Raw genomic sequence first — 26,173 nt, forward strand, 5'->3', positions numbered from 1 at the left:
CGGGCGCGCGGCGCTAGGCGGGGGGAGCGCCGGCCCCGGGCGCGCGGCGCTAGGCGGGGGGAGCGCCGGCCCCGGGAGCGCGGCGCTGGGCGGGGCGCCCCCGGGCATGCGGCTATGGGGGGGGCCGCCCCTGGGCATGCGGCTATGGGGGGGGGGCCGCCCCTGGGGTGCAAGTGTCCCCGCCCCCTGGCGCCTGGCAACCTTGAAAGGTTGGGGACCACTGTTTTATACTATCTGACCCCTAGTGCCCAGAGATTTGCAACTCAGGCTACGTCTACACTGCAATGCTATTTTGGGATACGGGAAGCCTGTTATTTCGGATTTGCTATTCTGATATCCCTGTAAATCTAATTCCACAAGGAGTAAGGGACATTTCACAATAACGGGTTATTTCTAAATAATATGGGGAAATAAGCTATTTTGAAATAAGATGGAAATAAATGCAATTTGAGCCAATCTTATTTTGCCCTACCGTGCAGTGTAGACAACCCAACTGCAGGTACGGTTACCAGATTTAAAAAAAAAGGCACTTGATCTCAGATGGGGGCGGCCGGCAGGGGATTGGGGCTGGCCAGGAGGGGATTGGGGGGAGTGGGTGGGGCTGGCCAGGGGGGGGGGGGGCGAACAGCTGGCAGGAAGTGAGGCTGGCCAGGAGAGGGTTGCGGGGAGCAGGGCTGGCAATGGGAACTGACTGCTGGGAAGTAGGGCTGGCTGGGAGGGAGTCAGGGGGAGTGGGGCTGGCCTGGGAGCATGCAGATCCTGGGGTGCTGCCTATCCCATGTAGTGTCCTGGCAGGGTGCACAGGCGAGTCTGGCCCTGGGCATGCCATCCTGCCCCAGCCCAGCCCTGCCCTCCTCCTCTCTACTGTGTGAGTGTCTCTCCAGCCAGGCAGCATGCTACTCATGATGATGATAAAATTTAAGTAGAAAATACCGAACATTTATATGTCTGGTGTTTTCTCCATTTTTTTCTGGGACAGAAAGCTCAAATACCCGACTGTCCAGTTCAAAACCGGACACCTGGCAAGTTGCAACTCTAGGTCTGCAGGGGAATGAGCGAGTTTTACTTCCCCAGGTTAACAGCCTCTAAGCGGCACTTGCGGGCCGGGGAGCGGCTGCATTGCTGGGGGAGGGGTGGGGGGGCGGTTTCCCGGCAGGCCGGAGAGGCTGAGTAGGTGCCCGGCGGCTCAGCGGGAGTGGGCACGAGCCTGTGGTGGAGGAGCAGGGCCATGGAAGGGAGTCCCGCTCCCCACAAGAGGGCCCGTGCACACGGGAGCTGAGGAGGTGCGAACGGGGTTCCGAGGAGAAATGGCCCCACTCCCTTCCCGTACCTGGGCACGAATCCGTTGCTGGGCAACGACGCCTCATGAGTTTCCGCCCTGCAGCTAGAGGCCCCGGCTCTGGCTTTGTGATTGGCTGATCACCTGTGCTCTGTTGCCATGGTGACAGCGTGCGGCTCCTAGAAGGGGGGCGACAGCCGGCTTGAGAGCAGCATGAACAGGAAGAAGCTGCAGAAGCTCGCGGAGTCGCTGTGCCGGACGGCGAAGCACTGTGAGTGCCGGGGCGGCCCCAGGCCTGCTGCGTCCCGGGCTCCATCAGCGGTTCCCAGCCCCGCCCCAAGCAGGAACCACGTCCTCCCAGCCCCCTCTGCGCCAGGCATGTCCCTATCGCCCTCCCCCCTTTGGGCAGCCCCCTCGCCGCCCAGCACCGCCTCTGCACCCCCACCGTCCTCATGGATCCAGCCCCCTAAAGCCCAGCATGGCCCCAGGCATTCCTCTGCAGGCCCCATGGATCCAGCCCCCTAAAGCCCAGCATGGCCCCAGGCATTCCTCTGCAGGCCCCACGGATCCAGGCCCCTAAAGCCCAGCATGGCCCCAGGCATTCCTCTGCAGCCCCCACGGATCCAGCCCCCTAAAGCCCAGCATGGCCCCAGGCATTCCTCTGCAGCCCCCACGGATCCAGCCCCCTAAAGCCCAGCATGGCCCCAGGCATTCCTCTGCAGGCCCCATGGATCCAGCCCCCTAAAGCCCAGCATGGCCCCAGGCATTCCTCTGCAGCCCCCACGGATCCAGCCCCCTAAAGCCCAGCATGGCCCCAGGCATTCCTCTGCAGGCCCCAGGGATCCAGCCCCCTAAAGCCCAGCATGGCCCCAGGCATTCCTCTGCAGCCCCCACGGATCCAGCCCCCTAAAGCCCAGCATGGCCCCAGGCATTCCTCTGCAGGCCCCAGGGATCCAGCCCCCTAAAGCCCAGCATGGCCCCAGGCATTCCTCTGCAGCCCCCATGGATCCAGGCCCCTAAAGCCCAGCATGGCCCCAGGCATTCCTCTGCAGGCCCCACGGATCCAGCCCCCTAAAGCCCAGCATGGCCCCAGGCATTCCTCTGCAGCCCCCACGGATCCAGGCCCCTAAAGCCCAGCATGGCCCCAGGCATTCCTCTGCAGCCCCCACGGATCCAGCCCCCTAAAGCCCAGCATGGTCCCAGGCATTCCTCTGCAGCCCCCATGGATCCAGCCCCCTAAAGCCCAGCATGGCCCCAGGCATTCCTCTGCAGCCCCCATGGATCCAGCCCCCTAAAGCCCAGCATGGCCCCAGGCATTCCTCTGCAGCCCCCATGGATTCAGCCCCCTAGGCACCAAGAATTCCCCTTCAGCTTCCCCTCTCCCCATGGTACCAACCCCTCCAGATTTTACCTGCAGCTCTCCATTGTTGTGGAACTAGTGCGCTCATAATGCTTACAGCTCCTTTAGAAAACCCATGTGGGTTCCTTCACGAAGTCAGTCTTACTGTATCCCACTCACTTCATATGTGTCTAGCAGTACACAGTATGTTTTACATTCACTTTTATGTCCTCATTAAATTCTTGCACTGTTGTATGCCACTCAAAATTTTGGGCTCTGAAATTGAGATAATGAACATACCAGTCTGTATGTGTTGTGGTCATATATATGTGCAACAAAGCCTGATAAACAATGGAGTCATAACTAATTAGTTTGTAAAGGCCTTGTTAAAAGCTAATTGGGAATCTCTTCTAGGTTGAGAAGGAAGATGTCAGGCAGGGTTGGGCAAAAGGGCCTCCGGATGCGGCCCGCCAAAGGGGCAGGGTAGAGGAAGCTTCATGTGCTCTCCCGCCCCCAAGCTCTGATTGGTCTGGGAGCAGGGGAGCATGAGAAGCCTCCTCCCTCCCTGCAAGGAGAAGTGCCGAGAGCACTCCTTGCAGGGCGAGGGTAGGCAGAGGAAACTTTGCGTGCTCCTCCTGCCCCCAGGTCAATCAGGGCTTGGAGGTGGGGGAGCACGTGAAGTCTCCTCCCTCCCTGCCAGGAGCCCTCAGCACTTCAAAGTGCTACATGCTCCTGGCAGAGCAGAGGAAACTTTTTGCGCTTCTTCTGCCCCTAGGCCCTAATTGGCCTGGGCGTGAGGGAGTGTGTGAAGCCTCTTCCCACCCTGCCAGGGACATGGGTGCTTAGTGGGAAGGGGGGGGGACAAAGGGGCTCTCCCACCCCCAGACCAATCATTGTCTGTGGATGAGGAAGCCCAGATGCATCCTGGGCCCACTCCCTTCCATTTTAGGCTCTGCCCCTTCCAGTGCAACCCAGGCCAAAAATTATTGCCCATCCCTGATGTGAGATCTACTCTAGCCCCACAATGAAGTGAATATGGTCTTCAGTACAATTAAAATCATGAAGCTGTCATTTGTCACACATTATTATAATACTTAAGAGAAGGATGTGTAGCTGAGATTAATGAAAGGGCTAGAAGATGTTTATCTCTTCTTTAAAACTTATATTAAACTACATATGGACACAAGTTTTTAAAGAATATTAAATACAAGTGTCCTATTGTTTTCTTGTGATCCGAAGTCCATTTTCATGGGAATGGAAATGGCATTGGAGCTGAAAATTTGGTGGTTTAGTGATGCTGAAGAGACCAATGTCAAATATGGACTAGTTAAAAGAAATATGCACTGAAGTATTATCAATCCTGATTTTAAAATCCATTACCTGGCATTTCTCCAGCTTTATTAGTGCTATTTCTAATTAGGGCTGTCAAGCGATTAAAAATTTTAATCACGATTAATCACTCGATTAAAAAAATGTAATTGTGATTAATCATGCGATTAATTGCATGCAACTCACCTTTGAAATGCTGTGGTGGCATTTCAATGGGGCAGCGCTGCATGGAGCCAGGATCAGCTGGAGATCCTGCAGCGCTGCCCCTTGGAAGTGCCAGGGCAGTGTTTCCACGGGACAGCACAAGACGGAGCCCATGGCCAGCTGGAATCCCCAACTGACCCCAAGCTCCATGCAGAGCTGCCCCTTTGAAGTGCCATTTTGGTGCTTTAAAGGGGCAGCGCATTAGGAGCCGGGGATCAGCTGGGATCCCCAGCTCCATTTGCGCTGCCCCTTTGAAGTGTGGGAGCGGTACTTCAAAAAGGCAGCGCAACATTAACACTTGCAATTAACGCGTTAATTTTTTTAACACATTAGTCCTGTCCTCCATTAATCGCAGGTGTTAATGCAGGTCAATTGACAGCCCTATTTCTAATCCAATAGACTGAAACAGTAGTCTTGTCACTTCTTATCTTGACAGCATTACAGAATCCAAGACAGGAAGGCAATAAGTAGCGCACAGGTCAGACATGGTCACCAAACTTAACCCCTGGCAGGCTGTAAGGAGCCTTATTTTCCTGTCTAGGTATGGCTGTTTGCAGCTCCTGATGGCTGCTGTTCACCATTCCTGGCCAGTGGGAATTGCAGGAAACTAACCTTGGCAAACTGCATCTGACCCACAGGCCACTTGGGCTATGTCTACACTGCGCTGTTTTTGTGCAAGAAATATGCAAATGAGACTGTGTGGAATATCGCCGAGCCTCATTTGCATAATTAATGAGCAGCTGCTTTTTGGGCAAAAAAAGTGAAAAAATGGCTCTTGCACAAGAGGAGGGTTTTGCGCAAGAAGGAGCAGTGTAGCTGGCTCCTTTTTGCACAAAAGCCTCTTGCGCAAAAAGCGACCGCTCATTAATTATGCACATGAGGCTTGGTGATAGTCCATGCTTAGTCTCATTTGCATATTTCTTGTGCAAAACCAGCACAGTGTAGACATAGCCTGATACACCCTTGCTGTAAGACCTACGGAAAATTAATAAAATGATAGTATCCTCCTTTACAAGAGCTGAGTGTTAAACGTCTTTTTTTGGAAAGAAATAAGATCTTATGCCTCCTCAGAAAAGTGTTTCTTTCCATGAGAGTTATTTACTTCATGTTTTGATGCTGTTCTTAAACTTTGCTAAAGATTTATTACAGTATTAAGGTTGCTGCTTCTCCTTAGTTTTGCATGGGTCTTAGTATTATAACTTCAGTTATATCTTTATTTTATTTCAGTCAATAAAATTGAAGTGGAATGTCTAATAAAGCTCTTCCACACGCTGGTAGTTGAACCCAGTGATCGGCATGTTGTTATTGGCTTAGATCGTAACATGTTCAGAAACATTCTGCATGTCACATTTGGGATGACAGATGACATGATTATGGACAGAGGTGAGATTAATTGATTAATAAAGACTGTAATTTTTGTAAAAGACAGCTAGGGATAACAGTTTCCAAAATGGTCTGTGAAGCACATCCTAGTGATCCTTAGAGTGTTCCCAGTTCACATGTTGTTGACTCCTTGTTGTTCAGCAAGAGCATTGCAGTGAAGAACCTTCATGCCTATAAATGTATCTGGAAAAAGAGAAGGGGGAGCTGCATGTATGTTAATTAACATCCTCCCCAAACAAAACACTGCACTGTATATCCTGCATCCATGACAATGAGAAAACAGATGTTACACATATTAGTTACATTGCTTAATGCACTACTAATAGATCCTCTTGAGCAATGATACTGCGAGCAGATGACATGGAGGTGTTGCTGAGCCAAAATAGATTTTTTTCTTTCACTAAGAGATAGGAGTGAGGGAGAAGTATTAACATTCAAAAATGTGCTTCCTTCCCAAACCCATCGGGTGAAGGGGGGTGGTTTGGGACTGCACATGCAGGAATCCCTTAGGGCTCAGAAGAGGGTACTGAGAAAGTACTGCAAAACAGGGTCTGACTAATTCACACACACACAGGTCTGAGGGGAGATATGTGAAGTATTCCATCACTGAGTCTGATTTCCCCATGCTAGGAATATGGTAACATCATCATATGTACTGAATGAGACATTGGTCCTGAAAAAAAATAGTACAGGAACATGTAATTGAAGACTGTATCATAATGCATGCAAAACCTGTATGCAAGATTCCTGTGGTAGTGGATATTAACTGTTAAGGCTCATATGGGTTTCAACAGAATAGTTGATAAAGGGAACTTTTGCGATAGTGAAGCATATCAAAGCACACAAACATCATTAGCCAATATTTTCATATTTCAACTCAATGAAAGAAACTGTTGCCTTTTTTTCATAGAATCATAGAAATGAAGGATTGGCAGGAACCTAAGTAGACCATGTAGTTCAGACTCATGCCCTGAGGCCAGAATTAAGTATCATCTCCACTGACAAGTGTTTGACTAACATGTTCTTAAAAGCCTCTAATGACAGAGATTCTACAACCTCCTTAAGTAATTTGTCCCAGTGCTTAACTACCCTTACAGTTGTATTTCCCCTTAGTCTTCTTTTCTCCAGACTAAAAAACCCCAGCTTTTTCAGTCTTTCCTTATAGATCATGGTTTCTAGACCTTTAATCATTTTTATCTCCCCTGGACTGGCTTCAATTTGTCCACTTCTTTCCAGAATTTGGTGCTGATAACTGAACAGAGTACTCCAGGTGAGGCCTTTCTAGTGCTGAATAGAGAGGAAGAATTGCCACCTACAAGTTACTTACAACACTCCTGCTAATACAGTCCAGAATGTTTTCTTTTTTTGCTACAATTTTATTCTGTTGAATCTTCTTAGTTTGTATTTCACCATAACCTCCAGATCCTTTTCTGATGATCTCTTTCCTAGGCAATCATTTCCTCCTATATATTTGTGCAATTGATTATTCCTTCCTACCTCTTGTCCTTATTGAATTCCATTCTGTTTATTTCACACAATTTTTTAAATTTTGTCAAGGTCATTTTGAATTGTTTGGCTTTGCATTATCCCTCCCTAAGTATTATATTTTCAGCACATACAACTTTTCTTCTCTTTTCAGTGTTCCGTGCTTTTGACAAAGACAATGACAGCTGTATCAGTGTAACAGAATGGGTAGAAGGTTTATCAATATTTCTTCGAGGAACACTAGAAGAAAGAATAAAATGTAAGGTTTATGTGTATGTCAGTTTTTACTAATAATTCAATTTATGACTATTTAAATTAGGGATGTTAGATATAGATTATTTAAGTAATCGTGAAGCTGCAACAATTTTTAGCAGTTACATGGTTACTAAAATGTTCCCCGGGAGCGGGACTGGCAGCCAGTGCACTCCAGGCCCCACTCCTGGGAAATTCCCTGCTACCCTGCACTGCTGCCTCTGACACACGGGGTGCCAAGCAGAGCCAGTCTGTGAAGGGAGCTAGTTTAAAAATCCTCCCTGTCAAGGGGAGGCCCGAGCGCCCTGTGAACAGAGGCTGCTCCATGGGATGCCAAAGCAAAATCTGGCCACAGGGAACTTGGGCCCCCCATGGATGTGGTCTGCTGCTGCAAATCAACCCGTCTGCAGCAAGTCCGGGCTTGCCGTGGACAGAGGCTGCTCTGTTGGATACCAGAGCAGCCTCTATCCATGGCAGCAACTCCTGTTGGCGGGAGGCCCTAGCTCCCCATGAACAGAGACAGCTCTGGCATCCCTCCTGCAGAGGCAGCAGCACAGGTGAGGGGGGGACAGGCAGCTCCGTGGAGCTGGTGCTCATGGGGAGCCCGCTTTTAAGCCAGCTCCCCCCAAGCACTGGCTCCCACCTCTTCCCACTTGCTGCCTCTGATTCAGAGGAAGCAAGTAGGGAAGTGCATATAGTTGTTATAATTAATGATAAGCCCAGGCTTATCAGATAGTTGTTTAAACATCTATATGCTAACATCCCTAATTTAAACCTACTTTTTAAATGCAACTAATACAAATCATCTGCTGTTATAAAATTCAGGATAATTGGAAGGTTTTCCTTTTAACAATTTCATGCTAGTGGATTAAGTCCTTCAAAGCTCATTGCTATTGGAATTTTGTGTTTTCCATTTCTGTGCTTGTATTTGAGCATTCAGACCTTACAAAAGTCTTTATCAAGATAGTAAAACCAAGAGTTAAGACATTTTAAGGGCCAAACTGGGCCATGTGAAATGCTGTTCATGGAGCCTCACTGAGACTTAAGTGCAGAGAAGTCCAGAAGCCACATTGTCTTTTAGCCATACTGGTGAAAAAGTCAGCCTAAAATGATGAAATTGTTATTTTGAACCATAGCCTTTAATTTAATTTTAAAATCTCTTTTAGATCTCTTTAAAGAACTCTTTAAAATTTCTATACAGGCAGTCCCCGGGTTACATGGATCCGACTTACGTCAGATCCCTACATACGAACGGGGCTTTTCTCGCCGCGGAGGACGCGGGCGGCGGGACTGCCCAGATGCACCGTGGTCCCGCCACCCGTGTCCTCCACGGCGAGAAAAGCTGCTCCGCAGAGCAAAGCCGCAGAGGACGCGGGCGGCGGGACCGCAGTGCGTCTGGGCGGTCCTGCTGCCCGCGTCTCCCTGGTCTGCTGTGGGGGGGGGGGCGCCGCTAGTACGCACCCGACCCCCCCAGCAGACCAGGATTTTCTCGCTGCAGAGGACGCGGGCGGTCCTGCCGCCCGCATCCTCCGCGGCGAGAAAAGTCGCTCTGCGTCTCCCTGGTCTGCTGGGGGGCGCGCAGCTTTTCTCTCCAACGCCTGGGGTAGAGCAGCTGGGGGGTTGCCGGGTTGGTCCCACAGCGCCGAGGTGCGGCGCTACTGGACCAACCCATCAGCACCCCAGTTTCTCTGCCCCAGGCGTCCCCAAGTCAGCCGCTGCTGAAACTGATCAGTGGCTGACTACAGGAAGCCCGAGGCAGAGCTGCTCTGCCCCGGGCTTCCTGTAGTCAGCCACTGGTCAGTTTCAGCAGCGGCTGACTTGGGAACACCTGGGGCAGAGCAACTGGGGTGCTGCCGGATTGGTCCAGTAGCGCCGAGGAGCGGCACTGCGGGACCAACCCAGCATCACCCAGCTGCTCTGTCCCAGGCGTGTCCGATTCAGCCGCTGCTGGTCAGTTTCAACAGCGTCTGAATCTGGACACCAGTTCCGACTTACATACAAATTCAACGTAAGAACAAACCTACAGTCCCTAACTTGTACGTAACCCGGGGACTGCCTGTATTTATTTTAAGCAAAAGCAATTGCTTGGTCTGGTACAAGAGATGGAAATAAGCTGTCACCATCAACTCCCAACTCCATTTGATTTTTCTGGGTTCTTCAAAAGAGAGTTTGCAGAGTTCAAATTGCTGCTCAGCTGGGAACTATGCAGAGACCTACTTTGAACCAAATATATGACAGATGGAATTGACATTCTCCCATCAGCTCTATGTTGCAATACTTTGTTTTAGGATAGCATGAGATGAAAAGTGAGCCTGTAGGTTAAGTCAGTAGCCTAGTATGTGGAAAGTCTTTGCTCCAAATAAGGCAGAGTATCTAGTCATCTGCTATTTATAAAATTGAAGATAATGTGAGGTTTGGGTTTTTTTAGCAATTCAATGCCATTCGCTTTAATCCTAAGCTTTTTACCATTGGAATTTTGTGTTTTCCATCTAAATTGGGCACAGCTGGGAGTTGAATGTGGGCCTCCCAACTTCCAGGCCAGTGCCTAAGTGAAAGTAGGTTTTTCTTCCTCACTCCTAGCTTCCTCAGACTCAAACCTGGTCTAAAGATGTTAAGGATTGGATAATTGACTAATCAGAAAGTCAATGTATTTTGTATTCAATCAGTTGATAGGGCTCCTCCACCTTTGAAGTGTAGCAACAGCCCTAGGGTGGTGGTGTTTCAAAGCAGCAGAGCTGCATGGAGCCCAGGGTCAGCTGGTCCCAGGCTCCACACGGTACTGCTGCTTTGAAAGTCTGCAAGGAGCCTGGGGACATCCAAGCTGGCCCCAGGCTGCACGTGGCTTTTCAAAGGAGCAGCGCCACATGGAGCCTGGGGTCCTTTCTTCTCCCCAGCCCTTGCTGCCTCTATCTGATAGAGGTAGTAAGGAGGGTGGGGAAGTGAGTAGTTGACCAGTCCTTCACATCCCTAACCTGGACCCAAGAAACCTTCCTGCCAAACTTGTCATTGAAACATATGTTTCAACAAAACATAACAGCCATACTAGGTCATACTATCCAGCCCAATAGGCTGTTTTCCGACAGTGACCAGTGCCAGATGCCCAAGAGGGAATGAACAGAACAAGTAATCATCAGGTGATCCATCCACTGTTGCCCATTCCCAACTTCTGACAAACAGAAGCTAGAGACACCATCCCTGCCAGTCCTGGCCATTGATGGACCTCACATTTGGGAATCTCCTAACATCTTTAGCTGTGAAGACCAATAAAAAGATTTAACTTAGTTTTTCTGCATTGGCCCTATTGTCTTTGAGTGTTCCTTTAGCATCTCCATTGTCCAGTGGCTACACTGTCTGTTTAGTAGGATTCCTACTTCTGATATATTTAAAATAATTGCTATTATTTTTTGAGGCTTTGGCTAACTGTTCTTCAGATTCTTTTTGATCTTCCTAATTATGTTTTTACTCTTCATTTGCAAGAGTTTATGCTCCTTTCTGTTTTCCTCAATAAGATTTAATTTCCACTTTTTAAAGGCTGTCTTTTTGTTTTTCACTATTCCTTTACTTTGTTTAGCCATGATGGGACCTTTTTATTCTCTTACGTTTTTTAATTTGGGATATATACATTTAAGTTGAGCCTCTATTACGATGTCCTTAAAATGTTTCCATTCAACTTATAGCGATTTAACTTTTGGCACTGCACATTTTAATTTCTGTTTAACTTCCTTATTTTTTATGTAGTCCCCCTTTCTGAAATGAAATGCTAGTGTGTTTTCCCCACCACTGGGATGTTAAATATAATTATATTCTGGTCATCATTACCAAGCAGTCCAGTTATATTCACCTGTTGGACCAGATCCTCTGTTCTACTTAGGACTAAATCAAGAATTGCCTCTCCTCTTGTGGATTCCAGGACTAGCTGTTCCAAGCAGCAGTCACACTTCAACAGCAAAATGTTTCACTGAAAACATTTTTACCAGCTCAGGTGACAAATACAAGCAGGCTAAACCAGTTTGGAATAGTATCTACAAATAGGAGGGTTGGGTAGGTATTTTACTGTCAGCTTTTTCTTAACAGTGTAATTGGCAAGGAAAAGACCAGAAGGTTTTAGTCAGTCAGGATTGGTTTAGAGTCATTTATTCATTGTGGCTGGGCTTCACGTGGTTCAAAAGCCAAGATAAACTCAGAATCACTGGACAATTAAGGACAAATCTACTGCTAGAAGGGGCAATTGCAGGGGTGAGGGAGGAGGGCTGCTGTCAGTCTTCTTGATATCCATCTCTGGACTTTCAATCTGCAACTTTCAAACATGTTAGCTACTGAGTTTTAAAAATATACATTCTATCCTAGTCTAAACAAGGACTGTGACCCACAACATCTCCTTCCATACCTTCACAGATATGTTATGGCTCGGCTGCATTTGTGTCAGGCTTGTCCATTGAACCATTTTGTATTCAGCTATGCAGTGGCATCAGAGGCTCCACAAATTAATCCCCCCCCCCCCCCCACACACACACACAGTTCTAGAGACCGAGCCATATTGAAGCCCAACATGGAGCCAACCGGACTTCAACATAATTACAATGATGGCAACAAACGCTCTGGTAACACTTTATAGACTAACAAAACATGTAGATGGTCTCATGAGTTTTCGTTGGCACAGCCTACTTCTTCAGATGACCGGAGTTATGAGTTTGGGATATGAAAACTCAAAAGAAATAAGGGGGGGGGGGGAGGAGGAGAAAAAGAAAAAAGGAAGGAGGGAGTTTGAGACAGAGCATCATTAAGTATCTGGAGAATGGGTACTTAAACCTAAGCAGATAAAAATCTAAGTCAATAGATAGATTGCTAAGACAGGAAGGATACCACTCAGAGAGCTGTTAGCACCTTCAGTGGTTATTAAGTAGGTAGTGTCCTAGCCAGCCCATATCACGATTGAGTCCATTAGCATGTGAATTGAATTTGTGGATGAACTGGGATTCCAGTCCTTCCCTATGAATCTGGCTTGTGGAGCTGGCCTGTTATACGGAAACAGTACCAATATTTGTATCGTCATCCAGGACACCTATAAAAACTGCAATACCTGGTCACCTTATTCAAATGACTACTTTGAAATTAGATTAAGCTGAGTAAAACTACTTTGTGTGACAAGCTCTCTAGTGGCTGTCATCACAGTTTGTAACTGAAAAAGCAAAACTGTCTCTTCAGACTTAAGGGAAGAAAGACTGTCACAAAACTTGTTAAGTTCTATTTAAAAGATTAAGATGTTTGAAAGAGGGGAAATGGTTTTTCACCATAGTTTAAGTAATCTGCATACCCAAGGAGGAAAGGACAGAGATAAACAAAGAGGAAAGAAAATTTAAAAATACATAACATAAAAATAGCTGTTTCTGGCTTGTTTGGAGATTTTGTCTTAATCCTGCTTGGATTGGTGAAATTTAGACTGTTTAAGCATTGTGTACCTTTGAATATATAGTTTGACGCTGCCTATATTTGCATTGTGCATTGGGAAGGAATTTGTCTATTCCTTAAAGCCATCTGACTCCAAAGTTGGGGCATACCCTTAAAACAAAGGATAAAATCTTGCTTCTGTTGAAGTCAGTGGCAAAACACCTAGGCTATGTCTAAACTGGCGCGATCTTGTGCCAGAAATATGCACATGAGGCTAAGCGTGGACTATCACCAAGCCTCATTTGCATATCTAATGAGCTGCCATTTTGCAGAAGAGGCTCTTGCACCAGGAGCGTCTATACTGCGCCTTCTTGCGCAAGAAAAACCCTCTTGTGCAATGCCATTATTCCTGAAAATAATCAGCATAGTGGCATTGCGCAAGAGAGTTTTTCTTGCGCAAGAAGGGGCAGTGTATATGCTCCTTCTGGCTTAGCCTCATTTGCATATTTCTGGTGCAAGATCGCGCCAGTGTAGACATAGCCCTATTGACTTCAACCTAGCCAGGATTTTATTGACAGGCAGAAACATATTTTTCCTGTTGTGAAAGTTAGGTATATCACAAGACTCACTGAAAACAGTCATAAATTAGCAAAGAGGAAGCACTGACAAGTACTTTTATTGATTCATTAATATATATATTAAAAAGAGACTATTTTAGTATTTGGAGAATCCGTCTTTCCGTTTTCAAACAGATATAGCTCATCCTCAGATTTTCTAGCTCAGCTTCTGAACTGATTAGGGCTCATCCTAATGCAAGGGAAGATAGCAATACCTCTGGGCTGTGTCTAGACTGGCAAGTTTTTCCGGAAAATCCATCTGCTTTTCCGGAAAAACTTGCCAGCTGTCTACACTGGCCGCTTGAATTTCCGGAAAAGCACGGACGATCTCATGTAAAATCATCAGTGCTTTTCCGGAAAAACTATGCTGCTCACGTTTGGGCAAAAGTCTTTTTCCGAAAGACTTTTGCGCAAAAGGGCCAGTGTAGACAGCATAGAACTGTTTTCTGCAAAAAAGCCCCGATCGTGAAAAAGGCGATTGGGGCTTTTTTGCGGAAAACCGCGTCTAGATTGGCCACGGACGCTTTTCCGCAAAAAAGTGTTTTTGCGGAAAAGCATCCTGCCAATCTAGACGCACTTTTCTGAAAATGCTTTTAACGGAAAACTTTTCCGTTAAAAGCATTTTCAGAAATTCATGCCAGTGTAGATGTAGCCCAGTAGCATTGGCAATTGAGTCAGTTCTCTCCTATCTGCCTCTCACTCCGTTTCTTTCATATAGATGTCAATTTACAAATTGTTTGGAAACTCATTTTCACCACATATTATACATGTTTAGGGAATGGTAGGACAAAGAGTCTGAGTACTGTAGTAATCTTTTCCCCCTCTTCAAATAGGATGGCTTAGTGAGTGGGACCAGAGGTTCCTCTCACAGCGAGCAGGGGATGGGGAACCCTTGTGGTACCAACCCTGCACAGGATTTCCAGAGGTCTCTGAGCTGTGATCAACTGTAGAGTACAGAGGCTCAATCTTCCACCCAGTGGATTGGAGGAATATGGGGTATCCAGCTCCTGTGGAAGGGTAAAAGGCTCTGCTGCCAATTTGACATTATACTCTGCAGCACCGTTAGCCACTCACCCACACCTGCACCCCAAACTAAGGACCAAAACTTCACAATTTTTTACAGCCTTTCTTATCCAAATATCCACTCACTTTTGTAACTTTTACTTAAAATCTGTCACTTTCTGTGTATTGTATATTTGTGTTCAACCTCTATTATATATTTTAGCTGAAATGAAAGTATAAAATTGCCTTTACCTGTTATAACACATAGCTAACAAGCAACTGTAATGATCTGGGAAATGTTTGTATGCAATTAAATTACATTTATCTTTTGAAAAGATTGTTTTGAGGTCTACGATCTGAACGGTGATGGATACATTTCACGAGAGGAAATGTTTCATATGCTGAAGAATAGCCTGCTAAAACAGCCATCAGAAGAAGATCCCGATGAGGGAATTAAGGACTTGGTAGAAATAACACTGAAGAAAATGGCAAGTACCAAACATAAATAACCATTTATTTTATTTAAGGTGCACTTCTTTAATATCAATGAATTCATCTTCACAACAACCACAGGAGTTAAGCACCAGAGTGCCCAGGGGCAGCTCTGGCTCCATGTTACAGAGTGCTATGGTGTCCCGAGTGATGGCAACCAGAGCACGCAGAGACAAAATGCTTTGCTGTCCCTCATCGAGGTAGGCAAGCAAGCAGGGAAACCTGAGACCCGGCTGTCCAGGGGAGTCCCTTTAAGCACAGGCCTCAGATAGCCTCCAGCAGCAGCCACACAAAGTAGCTCCTGACCTGAGGCCCTGCCAGACCTGATTCCGGCAAGCCTTAAATGCGATTCAGCATCCACTCATTATGGACGTACTATTTTGAAATAGCAAAACGCTATTTGGAAATGCATTTTGTGTGTAGACGTGTTATTTCAAAATAACTTATTTCAAATTAACTATTTCAAAATAAGATCTTTTGAAATAACGCTATAGTGTAGACATACCCTAAGATATTAAGTGACTTGCACAGATTTTACAGGAGGTCTAAGAAAGAGCCAAAAATATAACCCCCAGTTCCCATGAATCCCACTTTAGTGACATAACAACAAAACCATCCTACCTTGCTCAGTTCATTACACTAATATATTTTCTCCTGATCACCTTAAGATACTTATTTTTAAATGTACCTTCCTTTCCTGTTACTATGGAGTCTTACTCCTCTGGGATTCTATGTTGGTCAACAAACTGCAGGACGGTTGGCCCACCCTACCCTTTATCAGGTGCAGGGTATGAAAACATACAGGTGCAAGCAAGGACCTTCCCCTCCCCCCCCAACGGAAACTGTTGGACAAATGAATCTGATCTTGTGTGCATGCCTACCAAGAGTGAAATTCAGCTCAACAATTACTTGAAGAGTATTTGATAGTGTAAGATAAGTAACTGTTTTTGACCAATAATGCTTATCCTCCTTTTCTAGGACTACGACCATGATGGCAAGCTCTCTTATACAGATTTTGAAAAAGCTGTAAGAGATGAAAATCTTCTCTTGGAAGCATTTGGACCATGTTTGCCAGACATGAAGGTATTAAATAATTCTTACATGTTAAAAAAAAAATAACTGAGGCGAGTACTGCCCTTCACCCTGATTATTGCCTCGCAGTTCTTTGAGAATTGCCAGTTCTCCAATTGTAAGATATTCATTTGCTCATGTTGGATTCATAGATTTCTATCATAGGAAGTCCTACAATGGGGTGCGCAATAAGCAGCCCCCGGGCTGGTCACAGTTCACCAGGATTAGCCCCTGGTGGACAGTCAGACATTTTGTTTACCTGGGCATCCACAGGCACAGCTGCTTACAGCTGCCCTTGGCCAGGATTCACCGTTCCTGATCAATAGGAGCTGCAGGAAGAGGCATGGGTTGGGCCACTGCTTCCTGCAGCTCCTGTTGGCTGGGAATGGTGAACTGCAGCCAATGGATGCTATGAGCATTTATGCATGTGGACACTTGGGTAAAAAAGTGTCTGGTGGCCCACTAGAGGTTAACCCTGATTAACTGCATCTTGTCTGTGGGCCACTTAATGCTTACCCCTGATCTAAACAAACACTTACTTGTAGATCCAGAACTTCCAGGATCCCCACCCAGGACAGCCAGCCAAGCAGACTGTCCTGTTGCAGAGGCTTATAGGAGCCTGGCTCCTCCACAATAACATATTCCCAGCCGGCAGCTCAGGGAAAGCTTGGATTCCATTTTGCACAGAACTTCAACATTTTGAAGTTTTATTGTCAAAACAAAACCAGCTTTTAAATTTTTGAAATCCATCATGAAAGAGGACTACTATTACTACTATTCTTGCCCAGCTGTAATATCTATTTTAATTTGAGAGATAAGGAAAAGTTTTGAAGATGAAATGACTTGCCTAATATCTTAAATTTGGTGAAAAAATTGGACTAAAAATCTAGGCCATCTAATGCCTACTCTGTTCTAGTTATTAAACTATGGTCCTACTGAAGATTCATGTCAACTGTTATATGCTAGCAACTTCTATGCTTTGTGTATTGTGCTCTAAAAGCTTGTCAGTTTTTTAAAAGGATTCAGTAGAAAAGAGCACTCTAGTCTGTATTAACCTGCAGTTCTAGCCCCAGAGGTTTGGATATGCTCTTTACTATTCTGTTGCAAAAAACAACAAAACAAGCATCTCATTATTTTTTTTTTTACTTTAGCTAAGGCAAGAAAGGATTCCCAATGCAGCTTTTTCTTTTAATTTTTAGATGTTCAAAAATCAGGATATTCTCATAAGTGGTATATCTAGTTATAACTACCCATCATGAGTCCTTTTGTTTCCAGAAGGAACCATCACTCTGAATGTTCTGACAAGTTCTTGGACACAAAAATTTACATTACATAAGTGTGAGGTTGCATAAGAGAAATTGGAAAGATATTTTCAAATTTTAAGTAATATGTTTACTCTTAACAAGCTGCAATTTAGCACTATTATTTTCTGAATACTTTTCACCCTTTTAAACTAGTTTAAATTATTTTACTTTATAATTATTTTGTCGTATTATGTTTGTTTGTTTTTTAAATATAGAACAGCATGGCATTTGAAATGCAGGCATTCCAAGAAACTGGTGATCTGTAACTCTGCAACTGGAAAACTACTGTAAAGGACTGTTTCTCGGCATCAATTTTCTTAAGACGGTAAAAATAGCAACAAGTCTGAACTCTATAATATACCTCAGCATTCCTTAACTTCAGTATACCTGCTAATGAAGAAATGAGTAAGAGGATTACAAGGACATTTGAAGGAGTTAATATTTTATACCTCATGAAATGCTATCTGTCTACTGAGGTACCAAAGTGCTACAAATTATAGACGCTGGTTTCACAAAATGTAAAAAAATACAAGATGTATAATCATGAATGTTTATGCTACTGCTTGAAAATACAATTTAATATTTCTTTACCTCTGACATTACAAAAATAAAAAATCCTTGAAATTACATCCTGTAAAGGCAGATAACACCAAAGATGCTACCAGTGGTATCTATATTCTTCTTCTCTGCTTTATCGGTGGCTTTGTTTGACTATCCTCTGGTTTTTCCCCAGATGTTTTTGGAACAGTAACTGATACCTAGTTTAAAAAGGAAAAAGTTCAAGCTCAATGCATTGTTATTATTCCTTCTTCTGTTACTTTTAGAATAAAAGGTCCCTGGATATGTATGTAACTTAGATATTTGAATTTTAGGATCAAAGTATAATATCTGTTCATTGCAATTGTATTATAAATTTTCCCCCGCATAAAGTGATAGATAACATTCTCTTACAAAAACAGTTTTTAATGCTTAGAATGAAATACTGGGGAAACAGTACAGCATCAACAAGAAAGTGAATCAGTGACAGTCAACTTGCTTTATTCATTTTGAATCAAGAGCTTGCATACAGCTACAGATCTACTGAAGTAATTCAGTCCACTTGTGAAGTGAAATGCTACTCTGTGTGAGAAGAAATATCAGTGGCTGGCCCTATACAGCCGCTAGTAAACTGCATTTTAAAAGTTGTATGTTCCAAGAGTGAATGCTTTATTCCTGGTTTCAAAATGCAAAAAGGCTGTTTGGAATAAAATGAACCCAAATATTTTGTCAAAAACATGAGTTTTTATGCCAGTCCCTTATAGTGTCCCCAAAGAAAAGTCAAAAAGCATTCATTAAGCTTTCATATGATGCAAGCTTATTTTTTAAGATATAGCCTCTGGATCTCTTTTAAATTATATTAATTGGAGAAAGACAGACCAAACTATCACTGCATTATTTACTCATGTATTTAGAAAAAGCAGTTCAAATTTAATATTTTTGCTTAACTTCAGAACTGCTGCTATCTTAAGCCATCTTACTTGTTTAACCCTTTTACTGTTTGAAAAAACAAAAATAATCGTGAGCCTCTCATTGCGATATAGCTGTGCAGGTAAAATATTTCATGTGGGGCAGTACACAATATCTATGAAGGAAGTATGAACAATTTTCAAATAACTGAAAGGCAAAGAAAAGGAAATTCTAATATAAGGCCTGTCAAGCGGGTCGATCTGCCGTTTCCCCCATCCCTAGGCCAATCAGGGCCTGGAGAGCATACAAAGTCTCCTCCCCTACCAGGGGCGGCACACGGTGCTTAGAGTCAACCACCTGGGTTGACTCTTAAGGTGCCCCTTTGATTAAAATGGCTTAATAAAGACGTCTGAAATCCAGATATGCTCTAGATCAAGGATGGGGAACCTCAAGCCCAGGGGCTGCATTCAGCCCCTCGCTTGCCTGGTTCTGTCCCCCAAAGCTCAGGGGCCTCCCCAGCCTGTGCTCCAACTTGCCCCCTACTAATCCACTGCAGGACTGGAGCACTCAAGATCTACTGAGCTAGGCTACCTATGCCCAGTTCTGGTGTGGGAGGAGAATGTGGGGAATGTCTTTCTTCTTCTCAGACGGGGGACACATCAATGAGGGTTTTTGGTTTGTTTGTTTTTAATTCTCATTTGTGTGCAGCCCCCAAATGATTCTACTTTGGGTCATTGGCACCCCAACCCAAAAAAGGTTCTCCACCCCCATATATTTCACCTGTCTTTGCAGTTAAGTATATGTAGAAAATGAATTAATATGAAAAATGAATAGCATCTTGATGTTACTTTTATTTCTAAAAATGGCAGAAAACCAAACCTATATCAAATGAAAATATTTCAACAGCACAAAGTTGGTGCAGCATCAAAATGATTCTGAAAATATTATGATTACAGAGATTTAAGAAAAACCAACCCTTTGGTAATTTTTTGACATTTGGCCTAGTCAGGAAAGGAGATAAGAACCTGTGACTGATTTCATTGGGCATTATGGATGCTCGCATCTCTCAGAATCAGGCCCCATTATTATTTCATCAAAATGCCAGAAAAATATCCAATGTATTGACATAAGTTACTTGATGGTCCCATATATGTTTTTAAATAATTTTTAATGAATATGTAACACACGTCTGAAAATCAAAATTAGGTGATTGATTTTTATTTTTAGAGTACATACCTTGTTAAGTTTATTTCGAATTAAACTTGCTGAAGTATTCAAGGAATCATCATCCATGTCTACTTTTGGTATTTCTGGTAGCCGTGGACCAATAATGATTTCACTACTATCTGAGTCTGTTCCAATGAAGGCAATTTGATTGCTTTGGTCTCTCTTTCTCTTTCGTTCTTGCAGTTGAGTTGTTCGGGGCATAAATCTCCCAATTCCATTATCAGAAGGAACTTTTCTTTGCAGCACAAGAGAAACCGGTGAGTTAGTACGCCCCCTTTCTTGTGCACTATTAGTCAAAGGTTTGCTTTGGCTATTGTATTCAGAAGTTTCAGCACTGTTATTGACATACTGAGGGAATGCCATTGCACTCTGAAAGTGATCTCCTGAAGGACATGCTGTATTTCTTGATGAAAATTCGCAAGATGGCTTATAAGGGTAAGGACAACGTGCAGAGGGATCCCAGTTACTAGTACTTGCATCAGCTGCACTGACTCCTAAGGTTTCTGGTTGAAAGCAACGTTCTAAGTTCTTTGAAGCAGTCTTTTTAGGTTCCTGTATCTTCTTTGCAATAAAAAGAACTTTAACACAAAAAGGGTAGATTGTTATATATAATGTAGAGAAGTATTAACAAATAAAACATTTATCTAGCGTAGCTGAACTACGGTCTGGATTTTATAGCCAGTTCCAGTCTAACCTCAAGTTTGATACTCATTTTTTAAGTTTTACCCTTCAAACTCTTTCAGGTGTGGCTTCTGCTTGAAACTGAATTATACTGGAAATTTTGAGCAAACATACTTCAGCAGTTTTTTCAAAGGAAAAAAAGCAAACAATTCATCATATTTGTTATATGGTGTGTTTTCATGTAATTAAAGACTGTATAATTAGGCCTGGCAAAATTCCATTTTATTACCATTTTGATGAATAATATTGGCTTATTTTTAGGGATGTAACAGCATAGACAATAATTAACTGATTAGCAAAAGCTTATAGATTAATGCTATAGACTGGATGCATTCACCCCCACAGTACATTTTTTAGCTGGCTGGCCAGCAGCCTGGCTCAGTCCTGGGTCCAGAATTTACTTCTCCTGCAGCTCTGCATTTGAGCTCAGATTTCCCCCCAGACAGGGGCTGCTGCCACCCCACACTGCTGCCTCTTTATCAGAGGCAGCAGCACAGGGTGACAGGCAGCTGGTCTGTGAGGAGAGCTGGTTTTTAAACTGGCTCCCCTCTCAGACCAGCTCCCGGCTGGTACCCCACACTGCCTGGCACCTTGATACAGATGCAGCAGTGCAGAGTGGCAGGGGACTCCTCGGGAGCGAGGCCAGAGTGCAGTGGCTGCTGGCCATGCCCCCAGAGACCACAGAATAGTGGACTAACAGATAAGAATTCATGTGGATACTCGACTATTCAGTTAACTGATATTTCATATCCCTAGTTATTTTTAAGCATTTTTATATCAATTTAAATTTTCACAAATTGCAAAATGGATTTTAAGCATATTTTGCAATTTTTATCAATTTAAATTTTAAGTTGCAAAAAATTATGGGAGGAGTCAGACAGTAATTATGTAAATAACAGATGTTGATATTCAAAAACTTAAAGCTTTAAAATCCTTACAAGACAAATTGTCAACATCACATATTGAAATACACACAGTAAATATCCTTAAACTCTAATAAGTTCTCATGCAGTGCTTTTCTTACTTTGCCTATCTGTACATTTTTGATCAACAATGGAAATAATTTTTGTGTACATGCTAAACTTGATGTTTACTGACATTTACTGATAAAAATATAATCCTTCCGAATCTACTTTAATACATTAGGTATAAAGAGGAAGCAAGCTTAGCTTTGGCATTTTCTGATAGCAGTTTTTAAGTACCTATATGGGTGTTATAAGCAGGAGTGAGAAACATTGTTCTCCTTGACCTCTGCTGATAGGACAAGCAGCAATGGGCTGCTTCTATTTCCTAAATGTCAGAGTGCTTAAACACGGGAATAAATTGCCTAAGAGGGTTGTAGGATCGCCATCATTGGAGATATTTAAGAGTGGGTTAGATAAACATCTATCAAGGATGATCTACATGGTGCTTGGTCCTGCCATGAGGCAGGGGACTGGACCTGATGACCTCTCAAGGTCTCTTCCAGTTCTAGTATTCTATGATTCCCCACAGGTGGATGGAGCCAGGACTGTGTACCCTGTCTCCCCAGGTGGCTGGGGCTGGAGCCAGGATATTGTGGGCCCCCACTATAGCTTCCCTTGGCCTGAAGCTGTGCACTGCTCCCTTCCTCCCATGGATGCAGCCAGAGCTGTGGACCCATCCTGCAGCCATTGTTGCAGCTGGGGCATGTGCCCCTCCAGGTCTGTGCAGACACCACATATAATCGGAGTATATAATAGCAATATATAAAACGTATGGAGCCTAAACTGTTTACAATATCTAAAAATGAGATTCTGTGGTATGCTTTTTGGAGATACAGCACAGAACTCACAGCCCGAAGGTAGAGGGAAGAGAGAGTAGCTGGTTAATGTGGCTTTATGCCTTTTCAATCTCAGCTGCTCATGAGGAATGGGGTGGAGGGACCTATCTAACTTACAGTAACTCTGGGGCTATCCTATGGGCTACAGTAGTGGTACTCGAAGTGTGGCCTGGGTTGAGGGCTCGGGGCTTGCCCCCTCCCTCAACAGTGGGGAGCCTGTGCTGGCAATCCAGTCCCCACTCCCCATGAGGTTGGAGTGCAGGCTTCCCACTGCAAAAGCAGAGGGGGAAGGAGCCTCAACGACTGCATCTGGCTTGCAGGGAAAGGAAGCACCTCCACAAGCTGCTGCTCCCCCTCTCTGGTTAGAGGAATGGCAAGGCAGGAAACTGCTTCCCTGCAGGCTTTTTCCGCTGCTCCCATTGGCTGGAATTACAGCCACTGGGAGCAGCAGGGGTGAGGGGGCCTGGGAGTAGCAGGAGGCACAAAGCCAGATGAGCGCCCCCTCATTTCCTTCATGCCCAGACCCTGCATCTCCATCCCTCTCACTCACCCTCCTCCCAGACCCTCCGCCCAATCCACCCCACTCCTGCACCCTCCATACTTCCCAGATGTCTCACCTCAGCCCACTCCTGAATTCAACCTCCCATCCAGACCCCATTCCTCCCCTCTCCTGCACTCATTTTGTCATGGGTATTTGACTGGTAGTCTGTGGAAAGGTCTGTGTTGAGTGGGGTGGGCCAAGAAGTTTGAGAACCACTGTCTGGAATCTCCACAGTGCTGCATGCTGCAGCCCCACCACTGACACATCCCACCCCCACTATGTCTGCATCACCAGTCCCTGCAACTGGGGGAATTCTACCTTTGGTGGATCCATGACCTTAGGGCCCATTTACCCTGCACAAGGATCAGAATGGGGCTAAGACTCTCACCTCATGTTTCTTAGCTATGCTTATGTTTCTGATAAATGAGATCACACACCTCATTATCAAGAAAAGAAACTAGGGAAACAAAAGCATTAAAACCTATCCTTTTGTTAATCCCCTATTTACTATTTGTTTTATATTTTTTGTGATCATTTAGAATCCATTGAACACTGAGAACTTCCCATTCTGCTCTTAAAATACTGAAAACACAGACACGCACACTTTGTAGAAAAGTAAATAGGAACAATTAACTATAAGAATAGGCATTTTTACTTTGCTAAAACATACCCACAACACAAGCGATACTTTAAACTTTCAAAAGGGTGTCCAATTACAAACCTCTATTACTTGTTGCTTTTGCTATATACTTTCTCCTGTCTTGCAACTTCTCCCTTGTTTCTTGGACTGTTTCAAATTCTGGAGCATAACACACATGAAGCAAACTACCAAAGAAACTCCGTTCATCCATTTTTCTCTTGGCTATCCTAAATGAAAGAAAATTGCATTAAAATGTTACATTAGTCCAATATTACCATAGCTTACATTTTAACAAACGTATCTGTGGATCACTGATATTCTCTTGATCTATGTTTGTAATAAACGTTTACATGACTACACTGTACAGAGAACACATCATTCTTGTATTTACCAAGCATATTTACGTGGAATAAATATTTTACCTGAATCTCAAGAAATTTACTTGAAAATATATTATATTAAGAAACCAAAGATTGAAGAAAATGGAAAGCATACAGATGTTATCTGTTGCAATACCTTGCACTCTGTAATTTTTGGAATTTGATAAGATAAACTTCTGTAAATTGTTCCGCTGGATACTCATCTAAAGCATTGTACTCCTCAATGGCACCATATAATGCAAACTGTTGCACTAATTCCTTCATGACACCCAAAGCAGGAACGCCTTGTATTAGCAAATAACGAGATTCTAAGTTGACAGTGTACACCTAAAAGAAATAAAAACATTTACATACATTTATCTTGCAATAAAACATTAAATACTATATTCAAGCAGCTCAAGTATTTTTCTTCTATTGACCTCTTAGAACTTTAGAAAATTTTAAACATTCCCCCTTGATTTCAAGCCTGGAATCTTTCAAAGAAAGTATTATAGGGACTCCCAACAAACAGAAATCTGTAAGAATTCTATGATCAGCAGGGACTTCCTCATCAGTGACTGGTTATAGAACTCAATCATTCTGATCCAAAAGCAGATGCCTACCATTTGAGTTAGGTTTATTTCCGATCTGATCCAGTAAAGAGCAATGCTATATAGTCTAGCCAGTACATTACATGTGCTTTTCAACAATGAACATGTTTGCAGGATTGGGCCCTGAAGCTTGTATGTATTGTATGCAACCTTTCAAGACAAGATAAGGGAATACATTTTTCAATTTATTTTCTACAATTCTATGATTCAACTGAATGCTGGTAGGCTTTCTGTAGCATGTAACAAGACATCTAAAATGAGGCCAAAATAGTGCAAGAAGAATTTTGAAATGTGAGATTTCTTTCAATATTAATGTTTCCTATAGTTTCATAATCGAACATTCCTTACATTAATGATTAACACTCCCAATATGGCCAGGTTTGTGTGGAGTGGGGGATGTTAAATGTGGCCGGAACAAACTGATGTTTGTTGTAATGAGAGACGCACATATGTTAATCAACACAACACAACAAATAGTCTGGTAGCACTTTAAACACTAACAAAAATGTAGATGGTATCATGAGCTTTTGTGGCCCACTTCTTCAGATGACTGGAGTGTTGGAAGTCCAGAACCAAGAATAAATAAGGCAAGGAGAGATGGGGGCGGGCAGGGAGGAAAAAAATTGGAGGGGAGGAAAAGAGGACATTGGGTACATACTTTTCAAAGGGATAGCAGAGCCAGTCTGAAACAGGAAACATTTAAAAAACAACAAATAGTCTATTAGCATCTTAAAGACTAAATAGTTAAAAGAGGCTGATAATCATTAGTTTGCACTATGAAAGGAAGAGTAGTGACACCAGATTCTACACAGACATCAAGAACCATTGACACCTCCCCATCACTCCTTCCTTTATTTATTCTTGGTTCTGGACTTCCAACACTCTGCTCATCTGAATAAGTGGGCTGTGCCCACAAAAGCTCATGATACCATCTACACGTTTTGTTAGTCTTTAAAGTGCTACCAGACTATTTGTTGTTAAGTTTTTCCTGTTACAGACTAACTCAGCTACCCCTCTGAAACTTTTAAATATGTTAATCAAATGGTTCCTAACTCATTGGTGGCAAGCTTTATATCGGTTTTTGCCAGAATGAAACCTCATTAGTTTCCAGGCAGCGCCAGGTAGGTGAGAGTGTGTGATGGGGTGATTTGCAATCCTGCACCATCCTATCACCCCTCCTCGCCCCAACAGGCTGCGGCCTTTGGATCACAATGCCACAAAACTGAACACAGAGCGTGCACCCACAGCCACTGGAGAGCAAGAGCCAGCCAGAGCCCCGCCCTGTGCCGTGCCCGGGACAGGGAGTGAATAACTCTGCCCCAGGCGCCGCAGCGTTCGGAGCAGGGTGACGCTCCCGCAGGGAGAACAGGAGGCGGCTAGAGCAGCCCGCAACCTGGCGCGTACCCGCGGGCGGGCGCGGGCATTTGAAGCCAGATGCTCGCCCAGGTGGCCCGTAGCCCGGGCTAACCAGTGCAGGCCCCGCACATTCCCACCTTCACTGCGCGGGGCCTGCGCCCCTCCCGGTACTTGGCGCGCGAGTCGCAGACGCCCTGCTGCGCGTGGTGTTTACAAAAGCCCCCAACTCCATCGCCAGGCGCCGCCATCTTCCCATCTCCCCCCGCGCGCGCCACGGCCAGGCAGCACCAGTAGCTCCCCGAAACAGCAGCCAGTCACAGAACCGGGGAGCGATTACGGCGCGCTCATTGGCTGCGGGCGGGGACG

At 44.4% G+C, this 26,173-nt stretch overlaps 2 protein-coding genes across 3 annotated transcripts; one reads left to right on the forward strand and one right to left on the reverse strand.

The window, feature by feature from the left end:
- Positions 1-1,139: 1,139 nt before the first annotated feature.
- Positions 1,140-17,774, forward strand: CLXN (calaxin). 2 transcript variants are annotated; one of them, XM_006114473.3, is made up of 6 exons: positions 1,161-1,550; positions 5,379-5,534; positions 7,174-7,278; positions 14,615-14,766; positions 15,749-15,853; positions 17,361-17,774. In XM_006114473.3, the coding sequence occupies exons 1-6, from the start codon at positions 1,493-1,495 to the stop codon at positions 17,409-17,411; spliced, it is 627 nt and encodes a 208-aa protein (XP_006114535.1). In that variant the 5' UTR covers positions 1,161-1,492; the 3' UTR covers positions 17,412-17,774. The 2 variants fall into 2 exon arrangements, with proteins under 2 accessions (XP_006114536.1, XP_006114535.1); XM_006114474.3 differs by lacking the exon at positions 7,174-7,278 and having other exon boundaries at positions 1,140-1,550.
- RBM48 (RNA binding motif protein 48) lies at positions 14,781-26,137 on the reverse strand. Its single transcript, XM_006114475.5, has 5 exons — positions 25,945-26,137; positions 23,998-24,188; positions 23,563-23,708; positions 19,828-20,396; positions 14,781-17,903 (listed from the first exon to the last, which is right to left on the reverse strand). The coding sequence occupies exons 1-5, from the start codon at positions 26,053-26,055 to the stop codon at positions 17,817-17,819; spliced, it is 1,104 nt and encodes a 367-aa protein (XP_006114537.3). The 5' UTR covers positions 26,056-26,137; the 3' UTR covers positions 14,781-17,816.
- Between the last annotated feature and the right edge of the window lie 36 nt (positions 26,138-26,173).

Source organism: Pelodiscus sinensis, chromosome 2 (genome assembly GCF_052426305.1).
Source record: "Pelodiscus sinensis isolate ZL-2025 chromosome 2, ASM5242630v1, whole genome shotgun sequence".
Classification (NCBI taxonomy): domain Eukaryota; kingdom Metazoa; phylum Chordata; order Testudines; family Trionychidae; genus Pelodiscus; species Pelodiscus sinensis.